Genomic DNA, 13,478 nt, shown 5'->3' on the forward strand with positions numbered 1-13,478 from the left:
CTTGGGGACAGTCTGTATTTGTTGCCTTTTTTCCTACCTATATATTTTCTTGTTTCTTGGTATAACTTGCAACTTTTTGTTGTTGTTGTTGTTGTTGAAAATTGCCTTCTGGGATCCCTGGGTGGCGCAGCGGTTTAGCACCTGCCTTTGGCCCAGGGCGCGATCCTGGAGACCCGGGATCGAGTCCCACGTCGGGCTCCCGGTGCATGGAGCCTGCTTCTCCCTCGGCCTATGTCTCTGCCTCTCTCTCTCTCTCTCTCTGTGTGTGTGTGCGTGACTATCATAAATAAATAAAAATAAAAAAAGAAAAAAAAGAAAATTGCCTTCTTGGGGACGCCTGGGTGGCTCAGTGGTTGAGCGTCTGCCTCGGGCTCAAGGCGTGATCCCAGAATTCCAGGATCAAGTTCCCACATCGGGCTCCTGGCAGGAAGCCTGCTTCTCCCTCTGCCTGTGTCTTTGCCTCTCTATGTGTGTCTCTCATGAATAAATAAATAAAATCTTTAAAAAAAAAAAAGAAAAAGAAAATTGCCCTCTTTACCTAATATAAAGTGGGAACTTCGGAAATCAGACATTCATACCTGAACAGGGTTTGTTTTCATTGCTGTAGTTTGTTGTACTTGTTCATTTCTTCAGTAAATTTTCTGAACCAATTCTATGACGTCTGTACTCTATCGTGTGTGGCCGCCACAGTCTGCTTGGTTAGCTTAGTGGCTGGGCAGAGATTTCCTTTAGCACCTGCAGCCAACTAGTCTCTTTGCTAAGAGCTTGTGTGCAGCTGGCAACTGCCAGCCCTTCCTGAGCCTCTGCACAGAGCCTCAGGGTCAACCAGAAGTAGGAGCTGAGGACCTCCTCGGTTCTTTCCTGAATGTGTGCAGAGAACCGGGCACACACACAGCCCTACCCGGGCATATGGCCTTCCAGATCTCTAGGAATGTGTTGGAGCTTTGCAAAACCCTGACAGACATCTTGTTCTCCAGGCTTGCCTTTTTTTTTTTTTTCAGGCTTGCCTTTCAAGCTTAGTGGTTAGTTTGCTGTTTGCCTATCTGCTATCCACTACTTCAGGAAGCTGCGAAGTTAATCAGTTGCCTGTAATTGTCATTATTTCCAACAGTTGCCTCCATAATAAGACTTTTTTTCACTTGGCAAGTTCCAAGGCAGGTCGAATACAACTTTCAGGGGAACCACCAGACAGGTCAGATAGGAGACTGGAGACAGGAGACTCTGAATGAGCTCTGGCTGCTTTTCCCCTCCTGTGGCTGCCAGGTTACAGATTTTCACCAGGAAGGCAGAATGTTATTTTTTCAAGGCTACCGTGGGATTTGGAGAGTGTGGGGTCTTAACTAGGGAAAGTTAAAAATGCCACAAAACTCACTGTCCTTACTAGCATTCAGCTTTCTCCTGAACACTCTCTGGATGGCTGTAACACTTTGGCTACCTTGTTCCGAAAAAGCTGACTGGTGATTGTTGCCAGTTTTCTCATTGCTTTTATGCTTTTATGGAGGAGATTTTCAGAGATCCTTAGTCTACTGGTTTTGTTGATAGAACACCTAGAAAACTGGGTTTTAGATGCATAGGGATCTTGGAAGGAAGCTGCCCATGTGGGTCCTGCCTGGCCCCCAAGCAGCAGACACTCAGCCTCCGTGGCCACACCCCAGGCCTGACTCGACCTTGGACCTGAAAATAGCCCTCTACCCTTCTCCCTTCACATATTCTCTGCCTTCCCTTCTCTCCCTCCCAGAGTAAGAGCAGGATGGCAGAGAATCTTCTTAGACACTCTTCTGAGGCCTCTGACCCTCTCTCTAAGACCTGCCACCTCCTCCCCAAGAACAGACATAGGCTTCCAAAAGTCTCCCTGACAAATTACCTGGGTGCCAGGGCTTTAGAAGATGAGTGGAGCCACTGTGCCATGATTTATTCACGAGTCTTGCCTCGCTCATTATTCATAACCCCTTTCAAGGCTTTTCACGCCAGCTCAGAGTGGCCCTGACTCTGGGGCTCTGCTGCCTGTGGGAGGGACTGAAGGAGGGCCCACCCCCAAGTGGTATTCTGCTTAGGGAAAACCCCTTCCTGGGCCAGGCAGATCCAGGGGCCAATGCCTTGGACTTTGAGTCCATAAATCAAAACATGGATCATGTTTTTTGTTGCCGTTTTACAAAACTGGCTTTCCTAGAAATAGCTCTGTGTAACAGAGTGGATCCTTGCTGCACACTCATGGCAAAATGAAAACAAAATCTGCCAAGACAGAAACTGGATACATTCCGAGGCTTTTTTGGTAAAGCAGAAGAGGTGAAGTCTTAGTAATGGATCTGAATAAAGGGTCTGTGAGCTGCATTCCCATCTCCCACCAGAGGCAGCCAAGGTGCAGAGGACAAAAGGGAAGGAGAAACTGGCCTCAACATTCTTCTATTCAGGAGCCTTTCCCTGGGGTGGAGACACTCTTCTCTCTGGCTGCCCCCCGCCCACCCCTATCCTAGACTCATCCTTGGTCCGTGCTCCTTCGTACTCCTTCCAGGGTGCTTGCCCTGACCATCCCAGCATGAGCTCTACTTGCCGATCCCTCCTCCTGCCTCTCAAGGAGAGGGGGACAGTCTTATTCCCAGAGGCTTCCCGAGGGCCTGGTGTGACGCTCAACCATGGTACGAGCTCAATGGAATGAGTGAAGCTTGCATAGAGATTGTGTGAGAACTTCGGGGGTTGATAGGAAACTCAGGCAGGTTTGGATCGAGTCCTGATTCTAAAAAACCACATACCTGCCAAACCAAGGGAAGCAGCATCCCCCCATGCTGTGCTCCCTGCACCAGGGAAGGGAGCCTGGACTTCTGTTCACCTTCCTCTCATTTCCTCCCCCCTGCTAGCCTGTTGGGACACCCGGAAGGGCAGCCTGGTGGCGGAGCTGTCCACCATTGAGTTCAGCCATCGAGACCCTGTGTATGGCAGCATCTGGCTGCAGTCGAAGACCGGCACTGAATGCTTCTCAGCATCCACAGATGGGCAGGTACCTAGCCAGCCACTGTAGGGGGCGGGAATGTGGGGAGCAGTGATACCTCCCTGGTTCCCCTTCAGAATTCCCAGGGGAAATATTTCCTTTTGCATTTTATTTTAAAATTGAAGAGTAGTAGGGGTGCCTGGGTGGTTCAGTCAGCTAAATCTGCCTTTGGCTCCGGTCATGATCTGGGATCCTGCTCAGCGGGAGTCTGCTTCTCCCTCTCCCTCTGCTGCCCGCTGCCCCCCCGCCCCCGCTTGTTCTCTCTTGCTCTCTCTGTCAAATAAACATTCTTTTTTTTTTTTATTTTATTTACTTACGTATTCATGAGAGACACAGAGAGAGAGAGAGAGAGAGAGGCAGATGGAGAAGCAGGCTCCATGCAGGGAGCCCGATGTGGGACTCGACCCCAGGATTCCAGGATCATGCCCTGAGCTGAAGGCAGATGCTTTAAGCGCTGAGCCACCCAGGCAGCCCTCTCTCTGTCAAATAAATAAATAACATCTTTAAAAAAAATTTGAGGAGTAAGTGCACATAGAACAAAATCCAAAAGGTACAAAAGGGCAGACAGGAAAACACCTTCCTCCCTCCTCTGCCCACAAGCCTTCCAACCCCCTCCCCACAGGTGCCCACCTGCCTCAGTTTCTTACAGCTGCCTTCAGAGATAGTCTCTGTATATAGGAGTGAATACATCTGTCTTCACTCTCTTTCTGCACACCTTACACATAGGCAAATAACTGCACTTGATATTTTTCACTTAGTATATCTTGAAAATGTCCTATTTCATAAAGCAGTGCCCCATGCCTGTTAAGAACTGCATTAGGGGGACACCTGGGTGGCTCATTCGGTTAAGTGTCCAACTCTTGATCTTTGTTCAGGTCTTTTTTTATTTTTTTATTTCTATTTTTTATTTAAGATTTTTTATTTATTTATGACGGACACAGAGAGAGAGAAAGAATGGCAGAGACACAGGCAGAGGAAGAAGCAGGCTCCATGCAGGGAGCCCGACGTGGGACTCTATCCCGGGGCCCCAGGACCACACCCCGGGCTGAAGGTGGTGCTAAACCGCTAGGCTACCAGGGCTGCCCTTAGTTCAGGTCTTGATCTTAGAGTAGTGAGTTTGAGCCCACACTGTGCATGGAGCCTACTTAAAAGAAAAAAAAAAACTGCATTGGGTATACTATAATTCATTTAAGTGGATTTCAATATGTTGTCATCATAGGAATAACATAGCAAAGAGTATATTTGTATATAGGTTTTTGCACACATGCAAAGGCACACTGATAGCATGTGGTGGGATTTCTGGATCAAAGCATACAGGCCGGGACGTCTGGGTGGCTCAGCGGTTGAGCATCTGCCTTCAGCTCAGGGTGTGATCCTGGAGTGCTGGGATCAAGTCCCGCATGGGGCCCCCTGCATGGAGCCTACTTCTCCCTCTGCCTGTGTGTCTGTCTCTCTCTCTTTCTCTGTGTGACTCTTATGAATAAATAAACAAAATCTTAAAAAAAAAAAAAAGCATACAGGGTTTACAACATTGCTATGTATTGCCATATTGTGGGGATGCTCTAAGAATTCAGATTCCAGAGCCCACATTTGGCCATTTTGATGCAGTAGGTCTGGAGTGAGGCCCCAGCATCTGGGTTTTATGAAGCTTGCCCATAACCCTGATGATCAGCCAGGGGGAGACCGTGGGCCGGAGTGGTGGTTCTTCAAAGTGCATTTGTCCTGTAGGTCGCGGGGCGCCTCTAACACGCACCCCTTTGGCCCCAGTGACTGGCCCCAGGAAGGTGACGGAGGTAGGAAAGGCAAAAGCCAGGGCAATGGAGGGACCTCTGGTCTCACAGTGGCCCCATCCTCCCATCAGGTCATGTGGTGGGATATCCGAAAGATGAGCGAACCCACCGAGGTGGTGATCCTGGACATTACCAGGAAGGAGCAGTTGGAGAGCGCCTTGGGAGCCATCTCCCTGGAGTTTGAGTCTACCTTGGTGAGTGTCCCCAGCTCTCCCTTCCAGGACTTTCCATCCCTGGGGCAGCTAGAGCCGAGGCCAGCCCGGGACTACTGTGTGCACCAGGCAGCTGCTCCACAGAGGGGCGGCCCCAGTGCGGTCATCCTGGACCTGCGTGGTCATTCCAAGGACTTTCCAGCAGGGGACAGCAGGGGACAGCAGAGCTCCTCGCGGAAAGAAGCCAATCAGTCTCAGTTGCACGAAGTCACCGCCTGGCTAGTGGCTGCACTGGGCGGAAGGCAGGTTTGGAAGGCAGGTTTTCACTGAGGACTGGATTCCAGAAAGGCCCCATTCTGGGGGAAGAGCCCTGCCGGAGACCAACACGGAGCGGCCAGGCCCTGCTTCTGCCTCGTGGGGGTTACTTCACTTTCTGGGGGGAAAGAAGAGACGTTAGGGAGGGAAATGAGGTCAGAGGAGGCTCCTTGGAAAACAGAGCACAGGCACAGTTACGGCGTTTAGCAAAAAGGAGGAGGAACCATAAAGAAATATCAAAATTGACCAGTAAAGTGAATGTGTCAAAAGACAGAAGCTTCTAGAAGCAGCAAATGAAGACTCTCTCCAAAGCAAGAAATTGACTTTTCCAGAGGAGTCTTGTCTTGGGCTGATTCCTGGTTTATGTTTTGCTGAAGCCTAGGCCTGGCTCCCCCTTGGGGGTTATCTCTTGTTTACTTTCAGGTCACGTGACATCACTCCCAGGTCCTTGGGTGGTAGAGGTGCTCTGGCTTCACCCCTGCCCTGACAGTCCTCACCTGAGGCTGGGGAACCAGTGAGGGTGAAGTGGGGTGGAAGACAATTTAGCTGACCCCCACCCCTGGGTGTCATAGTGAAGGGAGAAATGATGCAGAGAAGCATCCTGTCCTGAAATCAGGGATGTCTAGAGCAGGTGCTGGATGTGGTGCCCATGCCCCCGCTAGGCCCCAGCTCTCCCACGCCTGTGACAGCACAGGCTGTGGGCCAGACACTAACGACTGTCTTGCACGATGAGCTTGTGTAATCACACACCACTCATCCATAAATGGATGAGTCTTAGTGTGGTAAGTCATGCGCTCTAGAACACGGTGCTCCCGGGGCTCAGACCCAGGGCTCGGAGTCAAGGCCCAGGCTCACCATGCCGACCCTGCCAAGAAGCCTGAGGCTGGCGGCACAGGGGCCACCCGGATCTGGGTGCTTCTCCCTGTTATGAGCTCATAGGAGCCGCACCGTGTACTTCATCACTCACTCTCCTGGGCCTTTCAAACTATCTCCTCATTTTCCTTTGACCTCCAGCCTGTAGTCCAGTTGTTTGTTTGTTTGTTTTTTTAAGATTTTATTTATTAGAGAGAGAGAGTAAGAGTGAGTATGAGCAGAGGGAAGAGGCAGAGAGAGGAGCAGAGTCCCCACTGAGCAGAGAGCCTGATGCTGGGATCATGACATGAGCTGAAGGCGGACGCTTAACCAACTGAGTCACCCAGGTGCCCCTTTTTTAAATATGTTATTTATTTATTTATTTGAGAGAAACAGAGTGCACACGTGAGCAGAGGGAGAGGCAGAGGGAAAGGGAGAGAGAGAATCTCAAGCAGACCCCCCACTAAGTGCGAAGCCCAACACCTTGCTGGATGGATATCATGACCCTGAGATCATGACCTGAGCTAAAATCAAGCGTTGGATGCTTGACTGACTGAGCTCCCAGGTGCTCCTGTTCTTCCTTTTTCTTTTTTTCCTTAAAGATATTATTTTATTCATGAGAGACACAGAAAGAGAGAGAGAGAGAGAGAGACAGGAAGAGGGAGAAGCAGGCTCCATGCAGGGAGCCCGATGTGGGACTCCATCCTGGGTCTTCAGGATCACGCCCTGGGCTGAAGGCAGGGCTAAACCGCTGAGCCACCAGGCATCCCTGTTCTTCCTTTTTAAAGCCACGAATTTCCTTCCTTTTTAAAGCCGAGTGGTGTTCCACTGTAGGTACAGACCACATTTTGTGCAGCCATCCACGTCACTTGGGTTGGGACACCTGGGTTGCTTTTCCGTGTTTGCTGCTGTGAGTAACGGTGCTATGGCCATGGGGATGCAGTGTAGCCCAGGTCTGCAGGGAGTAGCTGGGGGCTGGCCGAGGGCCCTTCCAGCCTCATGTTTTACACTATTTATTCTTTCAGTCATTCACTTATCTGTGAACAGACATTCAGGATCTTTATGACAAAAGGCCTAGTGGACACAATGATGCTACATGCAGAGGTGTTCCTCATGTTGCTGCTGATGAGTCTCTCCAGGGCCTAGAAGAGTCGAGAGGGCTCCCTTAAGATAGGGCCCTTGGGGCACCGGGTGGCTCAGCAGTTGAGCATCTGCCTTCGACTCAGGGCATGATCCGGGGGTCCTGGGATCAAGTCCCACATTGGGCTCCCCGCAGGGAGCCTGCTCCTCCTTCTGCTCGTGTCTCTGCTTCTCTCTGTGTGTTTCTCATGAATAAAGAAATAAAATCTTGAGAAAAAAAATGGGGCCCTAGAGCAGGTGCTAGTGGAGGGTGGGATCTGATCGGGGAACAGGTGGGGCCAGCTCCTCAGGAGAAGCTGGAGAACAGCATGAGCGGAGGCCTTCACCAAAAGCCCTCCCAGTACCTCTGGATCCCAACACCCCAACCCCAGCAGGCCGCTCGCCAGGACAATGAAGCCCAGAGATGATGATTCATGGTGCCTTCCACTCCTGTGTCACCCCCTCCACAGCCAACCAAGTTCATGGTGGGCACCGAGCAAGGCATTGTCATCTCCTGCAACCGCAAGGCCAAGACGTCAGCCGAGAAGATTGTGTGCACCTTCTCAGGCCACCATGGCCCCATTTATGCCCTCCAGAGAAATCCATTCTACCCAAAGAACTTCCTGACAGTCGGTGACTGGACCGCCCGCATCTGGTCAGAGGACAGCCGGGAGTCATCCATCATGTGGACCAAGTAAGAGGGAGGGGGAGAGGGACAGAGAGGGCCCCGGAATGCCCTGAGCCTCTATGTGCAAAATGGAGAGAACACCCCTCCACACACGCCTGAGCTTGTGCTAGGAGTGGCCTAATGCAGCCACTTCCTGAAGGAGTGTGCCTCAAACAGCCTGGGCTGGCAATAATTACAGCCTTGGGGTAATTTTCATGCTCCTCTTGTCTGCGTCAGGGGACAGAACCAAGAGGAAGCAAGGCCACTTGCTCCTGGTCCCTCAGCTGGTAAGGAGCTGAGGTGGGGTCTGAACCCAGGAAGCTTGGATTAAGAATCTGGGCACCTCATCAGGACAGCTCGGTGGGTGTCCTCTCCCGTGACGGTGGGCATGTAGGAGCAGAGAGGGACAGAGCGGTGAGCTCTGTAGGAGGATCAGAGGAGCCTGAGGGCTCCCCGAGTCTGCTCAGAGGAGAGGCCAAGGGGGGTGCCGTGAGACGGATCCTCAGGGTGGCCCCACTGCCCCTGGGTGAGCCGGGGAGAGCCACATCCCCAGAGATGCTGCAATGACGCAGAACCAAGAGACCAGAGCAGAGGCATGAGGTGGAGGGACAGGCGCCCTCTCAGCCTTCATTTGTGTGAATCTGGGGTTCCTTTCCAGCTGACGCACAGACTCCTGCAGTGCTGGTGCTGCTGTGGACCTGAATGGGCATCTTCTTATCCAAAGGTTCCCAGATCTGGTTGCATCAGGATCTCCTGGGAAGGATTTTTTTTTTTAAGGAAGTTTTTTTTTTTTTTTTTAAGATTTTATTTATTCACAAGAGGCAGACAGAGAGAGAGGCAGAGACACAGGCAGAGGGAGAAGCAGGCTCCATGCAGGGAGCCCGATGTGGGACTCGATCCCTGGATCCCAGGATCACGCCCTGGGCTGAAGGCAGACACTCAACCGCTGAGGCACCCAGGTGTCCCCTTTTTTTAAGTCCAGATTCCAGGGCTGCTGTATTAGATCTTGCATTTGACCCAGGAATAGGCATGCTAAGGATTTCCCGGGGGGCTTTAGGATTCAGCCTGTCTTTGCTTTTGGAGCAGAAATCCAGTCCAATCTCCACATTCTACAGGGTGGAGGGAGAGGTCCAGAGGTAGCACTCTGTTCCCGGTCCCATAGTGAGTTGGAGGGCACCACACCACCTGCCCAGGTTCTGACTCTCCATCTCATACATAGCTATAGACTCAACTCATCTCACATATAGACTCTTTCATTTCATGTGCAGATACAGATGTTCACCCATTTTACTGAGGTGTCACTGACATGGAAAAGGCTGCACATCCTTAGTGCCCACAGCTCTCTGAGTGTGGGGATAAGTTGCACCTGTGAAACCATCACCACCATCAAAGCCATAAACATACCTATCACCTCTCTCCTACCCCCTTTATTATAAGTATTCTTGGGAGGGAGGGAGGGGGTAAGAACATGCAGCAGGAAACCTAACCTGTTAACAAATTTTACTATTTGGTACAGCGTCATTAGCTAGAGGCGCTACCAGATCACACTAGGTCTCCAGAACTTATTTATCTTGCATAAATGAAAGTTTGAACCCTTCGACCATCACCTTCCTATTTTCCCCTCCCCCCCCAGCCCCTGGCAACCAGCGCTCTACTCTCTGCTGCTGTGAGTTTGACTTTTTAAGACTCCACATATAAGTGAGATCATGTCATATCTGTCTTTCTGGGTCTGGCTCATTTCACTTAGCACAACGTCCTCCAGGTCCATCCACGTTGCTGCCAATAGCAAGATCTCCTTTTTCTTTTTTTAAGATTTTTATTTATTTATTCATGAGAGACATACACACAGAGAGAGAGAGAGAGAGAGAGGCAGAGACATAGGCAGAGGGAGAAGAAGACTCCATGCAGGGAGCCCAATGTGGGACTCGATCCCGGGTCTCCAGGATCACGCCCTGGGCCGAAGGCGGCGCTAAACCTCTGAGACCCGGGCTGCCCAAGGTCTCCTTTTTTTAAGGCTGAATAATATCCCATTGAATTTCCAGACTACATTTCCTTTATTCATTCACCTGCTGATAGTCATTTGGGTTGTTGTTTCCATTTCTTGGCTGTTGTGAATAATGATGCAATGAACCTGAGAGTGCAGGCATTGAGATTCTGATTTTAATTTCTTTGAGATTCTGATTTTTATCCAATTTCTTTGGATAAATATCAAAGAAATTTATCCAATTTCTGTTTTTTTTTTTTTGTTTTGTTTTGTTTTTTAGTTTCTTTGGATGAATACCCAGAAGTGAGATTGCTGGATCGTAGGGTAGTTCTATGTTTTGTATTTTCAGGCACCTCCACACTGTTTTCCACAGTGGCTGCACCAGTTTGCATTCTCACCAACCCTGCACGACGAGGATTCTCTTTCCTCCACATCCTCAGGAACACTGTTTCTTGTCTTTTTTGATCATGGCCATTCTAAGAGGTGTGAGGAGCTATCTCCGTGTGTGTGCTTTTGTTTTTCTTCTCTTTAATCTCTTTGTGGTTTTGATTTGCATTTGTCTGATGATGAGTGATGGTGAGCACCTTTTCATGAACCTATTGGTCATCTATATGTCTTCTTTGGAGAAATACCTGTTCAAGTCCATCGCCCATTTTTTGATCAGGTTATTTGCTTTTTCACTATTGAGTTTTTTGGTAGAAGTTCCTTATACATTTTGAATAGTAACCCTTTCTCACATATAAGACTTGCAAATATTTTCTCCCATTCCATAGGTTGCTTTTTCATTTTTCGTACCCCACTTGTTTATTTTTGCCTTTATTGCTTGTGCTCCTGGCGTTATATCCAGAAAATGGTTGCCAAAGCCAATGTCAAGAAGCTTTTCCCTATGTTTTCTTCTAGGAGGTTTATGGTTGCAGGTCTTAGGTTTAAATCTTTAACTCATTTTGAGTTGATATTTTATATATGGTGTAAGATAGGGATCTGATTGCATTCCCCACCACAGAAATCATCAAAAAATCTAGATCCTACCAAGTAGGAAATATAGCACTCTTCTAATGTCAATATTGGGAACTTTTCTGGGCACACTCTTCCTCTGATTCCTTTCAGTGAGTCCCACGGCTGAAAGACTGGGCCCAGATCCAGCAACATGAGCCTGTTCCCTGGAGTTAGCTGTGGAGAAACACCAGTGGCTAGCCCCTGGGCAGGACGAGAGACTTTTTTTGTTTTGTTTTTTTGTGTTTTTTTAAGATTGATTTATTGATTTGAAAGAGAGAGAGAGAGAGCACAAGCTGGGAGAGGGACAAAGGAAGAGGGAGGAGCAGGCTCCCTGCCAAACAGAGGCCAATTCAAGGCTCGATCCCAGGACTCTGGGATCATGACCTGAGCCAAAATCAAGAGTCAGATGCTTAACTGACTGCACTACCCAGGTGCCTCAGCACCAGAACCTTTAAAATGCCCACTGTGAACTGCTGGTGAGTGAGGTTGGCATAATTAGAAGTCAGACACAAGAAAGAACTTCCTACCCAGCAATGAGACCCTAGAGTCCAGGGGGCATGGATGAGTAGAGCCGTAGCTTAGCGGCCCCTCTGTCCCTCCCAGTCACAGCGGTCCTGACCCCAGGATCCCCACAGGTACCACATGGCTTACCTCACCGATGGTGCCTGGAGCCCAGTGAGGCCGGCAGTTTTCTTCACCACCAAGATGGATGGGACCCTGGACATCTGGGACTTTGTGTTCAAGCAATGTGAACCTGCCCTCAGTCTGAAGGTCATGTATACCCCACTCCCCATACAGCCAGGCCCTCAAGCCCTAGAGGCTCAGCAAAATCACTTGGGAGAAACTTAAAAAGAAAAGAGAAGCAGAAAGCCTGACCTATCCCTTCAGCAGCCCTGGGATGGGCTCCTGGCAGCTGACCCTTCTGTCCTCAGCTAATGTCACGTTTGCAGAGCTAGAGCTGAGCCCTGCTGCCTTGCACCATGGAAGGGTGTCGGGTTTGGGAAACTGCAGGATGGACATGGGGCTGGGGACTGAGGGGTGGAGGGGAGGAGGGCAGGGGGCAAAGTGTCTTGACAGCCATTCTCAGAGCCTGAGCTTCATTTTATGAGTCAGAGGAGTCCCTGAGGGTGTTTGAACACAGAGCTTGGCTAAGTGCGCCCCTTCCCGGGGCCAGATCATCAGCTAAGTCTCTCCTCCTCAACCAGGTCTGTCTGGCCCCTCCAACAGGTGTGTGACGAGGCCCTCTTCTGCCTCCGGGTGCAGGACAACGGGTGTTTCATCGCCTGTGGTTCCCAGCTGGGCACCACCACGCTGCTGGAAGTCTCCAATGGGCTGTGCACACTCCAGAGGAACGAGAAGAACACAGCTTCCTCTGTACGTGCCCCGGGCTGACCTGGCCCCCGGAGCAGAGGAGGCTAGCCAGAGAAAACTGTCGGGCTCCCCTCTCACCGCCTGGGAAATGCGGGGACCTCTGGGGAGGCCGCGAGGTGTCCTAAATGAGCATGGAGGTGGGGTCAGGAGTGTCTGAACCAGCCCTGGCTTGCCCACCCAGTAGCCCACGCGGTAGCCTACATAGTAGCAGAGCCACCCTGGGCCAGTCACCTCTCCCCTCCCAGCTGGTCACTGTCCAAGTGGTTTGATAGGACAGTGCGTCTAGCTTCACAGATGACATTTCTTTGCAATAGAACCTGTCAAAGGCTCAGAGATGCTGTTAGAGAAAACAGAGGGAAGGCGGGGACCCTGGGGAAGAGGGCTGGGAGGCTGAGATTGGGTACCACCCCCCCACCCCACCTCTGGGGGCCCCCCTGCGGTGGGGCCTCCCCAGCACTGTGCACACATACTGTGGAGCTGAAAGCCAACACCCTGGCTCTGCTGGGACTGTGGGCCCGGCCCCCAGCAGGAGCAGGTGTCCCCGGGGTCTAGGGCCCCCCATGCACAGCCACCAGCTGTGTTCTGGGAACCCCTCGGAACTGCGCGACTCAGCGGCTCCGCTCCTGCCTCCCCACCTCAGTGTCCCTCCTTTCTTGCCTTCGGGGCTGAGCGGAGTCCCAAGCTGGGAGCCGGCCACCGCCTTCTTCTCACGGGGCCCCCTGTCACCGTGTCCCCCAGATATTTGAGCGGGAGACACGGCGGGAGAAGATTCTGGAGGCCAGGCACCGGGAGATGCGGCTGAAGGAGAAAGGCAAGGTGGAGGGCAAGGAGGACGACCAGAGGGAGGAGGAGCCCATCCTCACCCTGGAGGAGCTGGTCACCAAGGCCGAGGAGGAGTTCTTCGACATCATCTTCACGGAGCTGAAGAAGAAGGAGGTGGAAGCCATGAAGAAGTCAAAGCCTGTAGGTCCCGAGCGGGGCAGGGAGGAGGGATGGGGAGGAGGGACAGGGACACAGGGGGGAGCAGTGGGGAGGAGAGGTGGGGCATGGGGGAGGGGCGAGGACACTGGGAGCGGGGGAGGAGCCCCTGGCCTGGGTGCCCCCAGCTGGGCTCGCTGACCTCCTGGATCACCTCGGGCAAGTGGCCTCAGCAGGTGGACCTTAACTTGTCCACCCGGAAAATGGGAGGCATTATTCCCTTCCTCCTGAGAAATCCTAAGTCTCCAGGTGGGCTCCACACTTCCCA

General features: G+C 51.4%; 1 protein-coding gene across 2 annotated transcripts in view; it reads left to right on the forward strand.

Annotated features, from left to right (window-relative positions):
- DNAI2 (dynein axonemal intermediate chain 2) overlaps nucleotides 1-13,478 on the forward strand; it is a 29,113-nt gene that overhangs the window by 14,379 nt on the left and 1,256 nt on the right. For both annotated transcript variants that reach the window (XM_072781433.1, XM_072781434.1), the window contains exons 7-12: nucleotides 2,856-2,995; nucleotides 4,848-4,970; nucleotides 7,685-7,908; nucleotides 11,497-11,632; nucleotides 12,089-12,235; nucleotides 12,971-13,195. In XM_072781433.1, the coding sequence (XP_072637534.1) occupies nucleotides 2,856-2,995; nucleotides 4,848-4,970; nucleotides 7,685-7,908; nucleotides 11,497-11,632; nucleotides 12,089-12,235; nucleotides 12,971-13,195 (995 nt within the window). The remainder of the gene's footprint in view (nucleotides 1-2,855; nucleotides 2,996-4,847; nucleotides 4,971-7,684; nucleotides 7,909-11,496; nucleotides 11,633-12,088; nucleotides 12,236-12,970; nucleotides 13,196-13,478) is intronic.

Source organism: Canis lupus, chromosome 16 (genome assembly GCF_048164855.1).
Source record: "Canis lupus baileyi chromosome 16, mCanLup2.hap1, whole genome shotgun sequence".
Taxonomy (NCBI): Eukaryota; Metazoa; Chordata; class Mammalia; order Carnivora; family Canidae; genus Canis; species Canis lupus.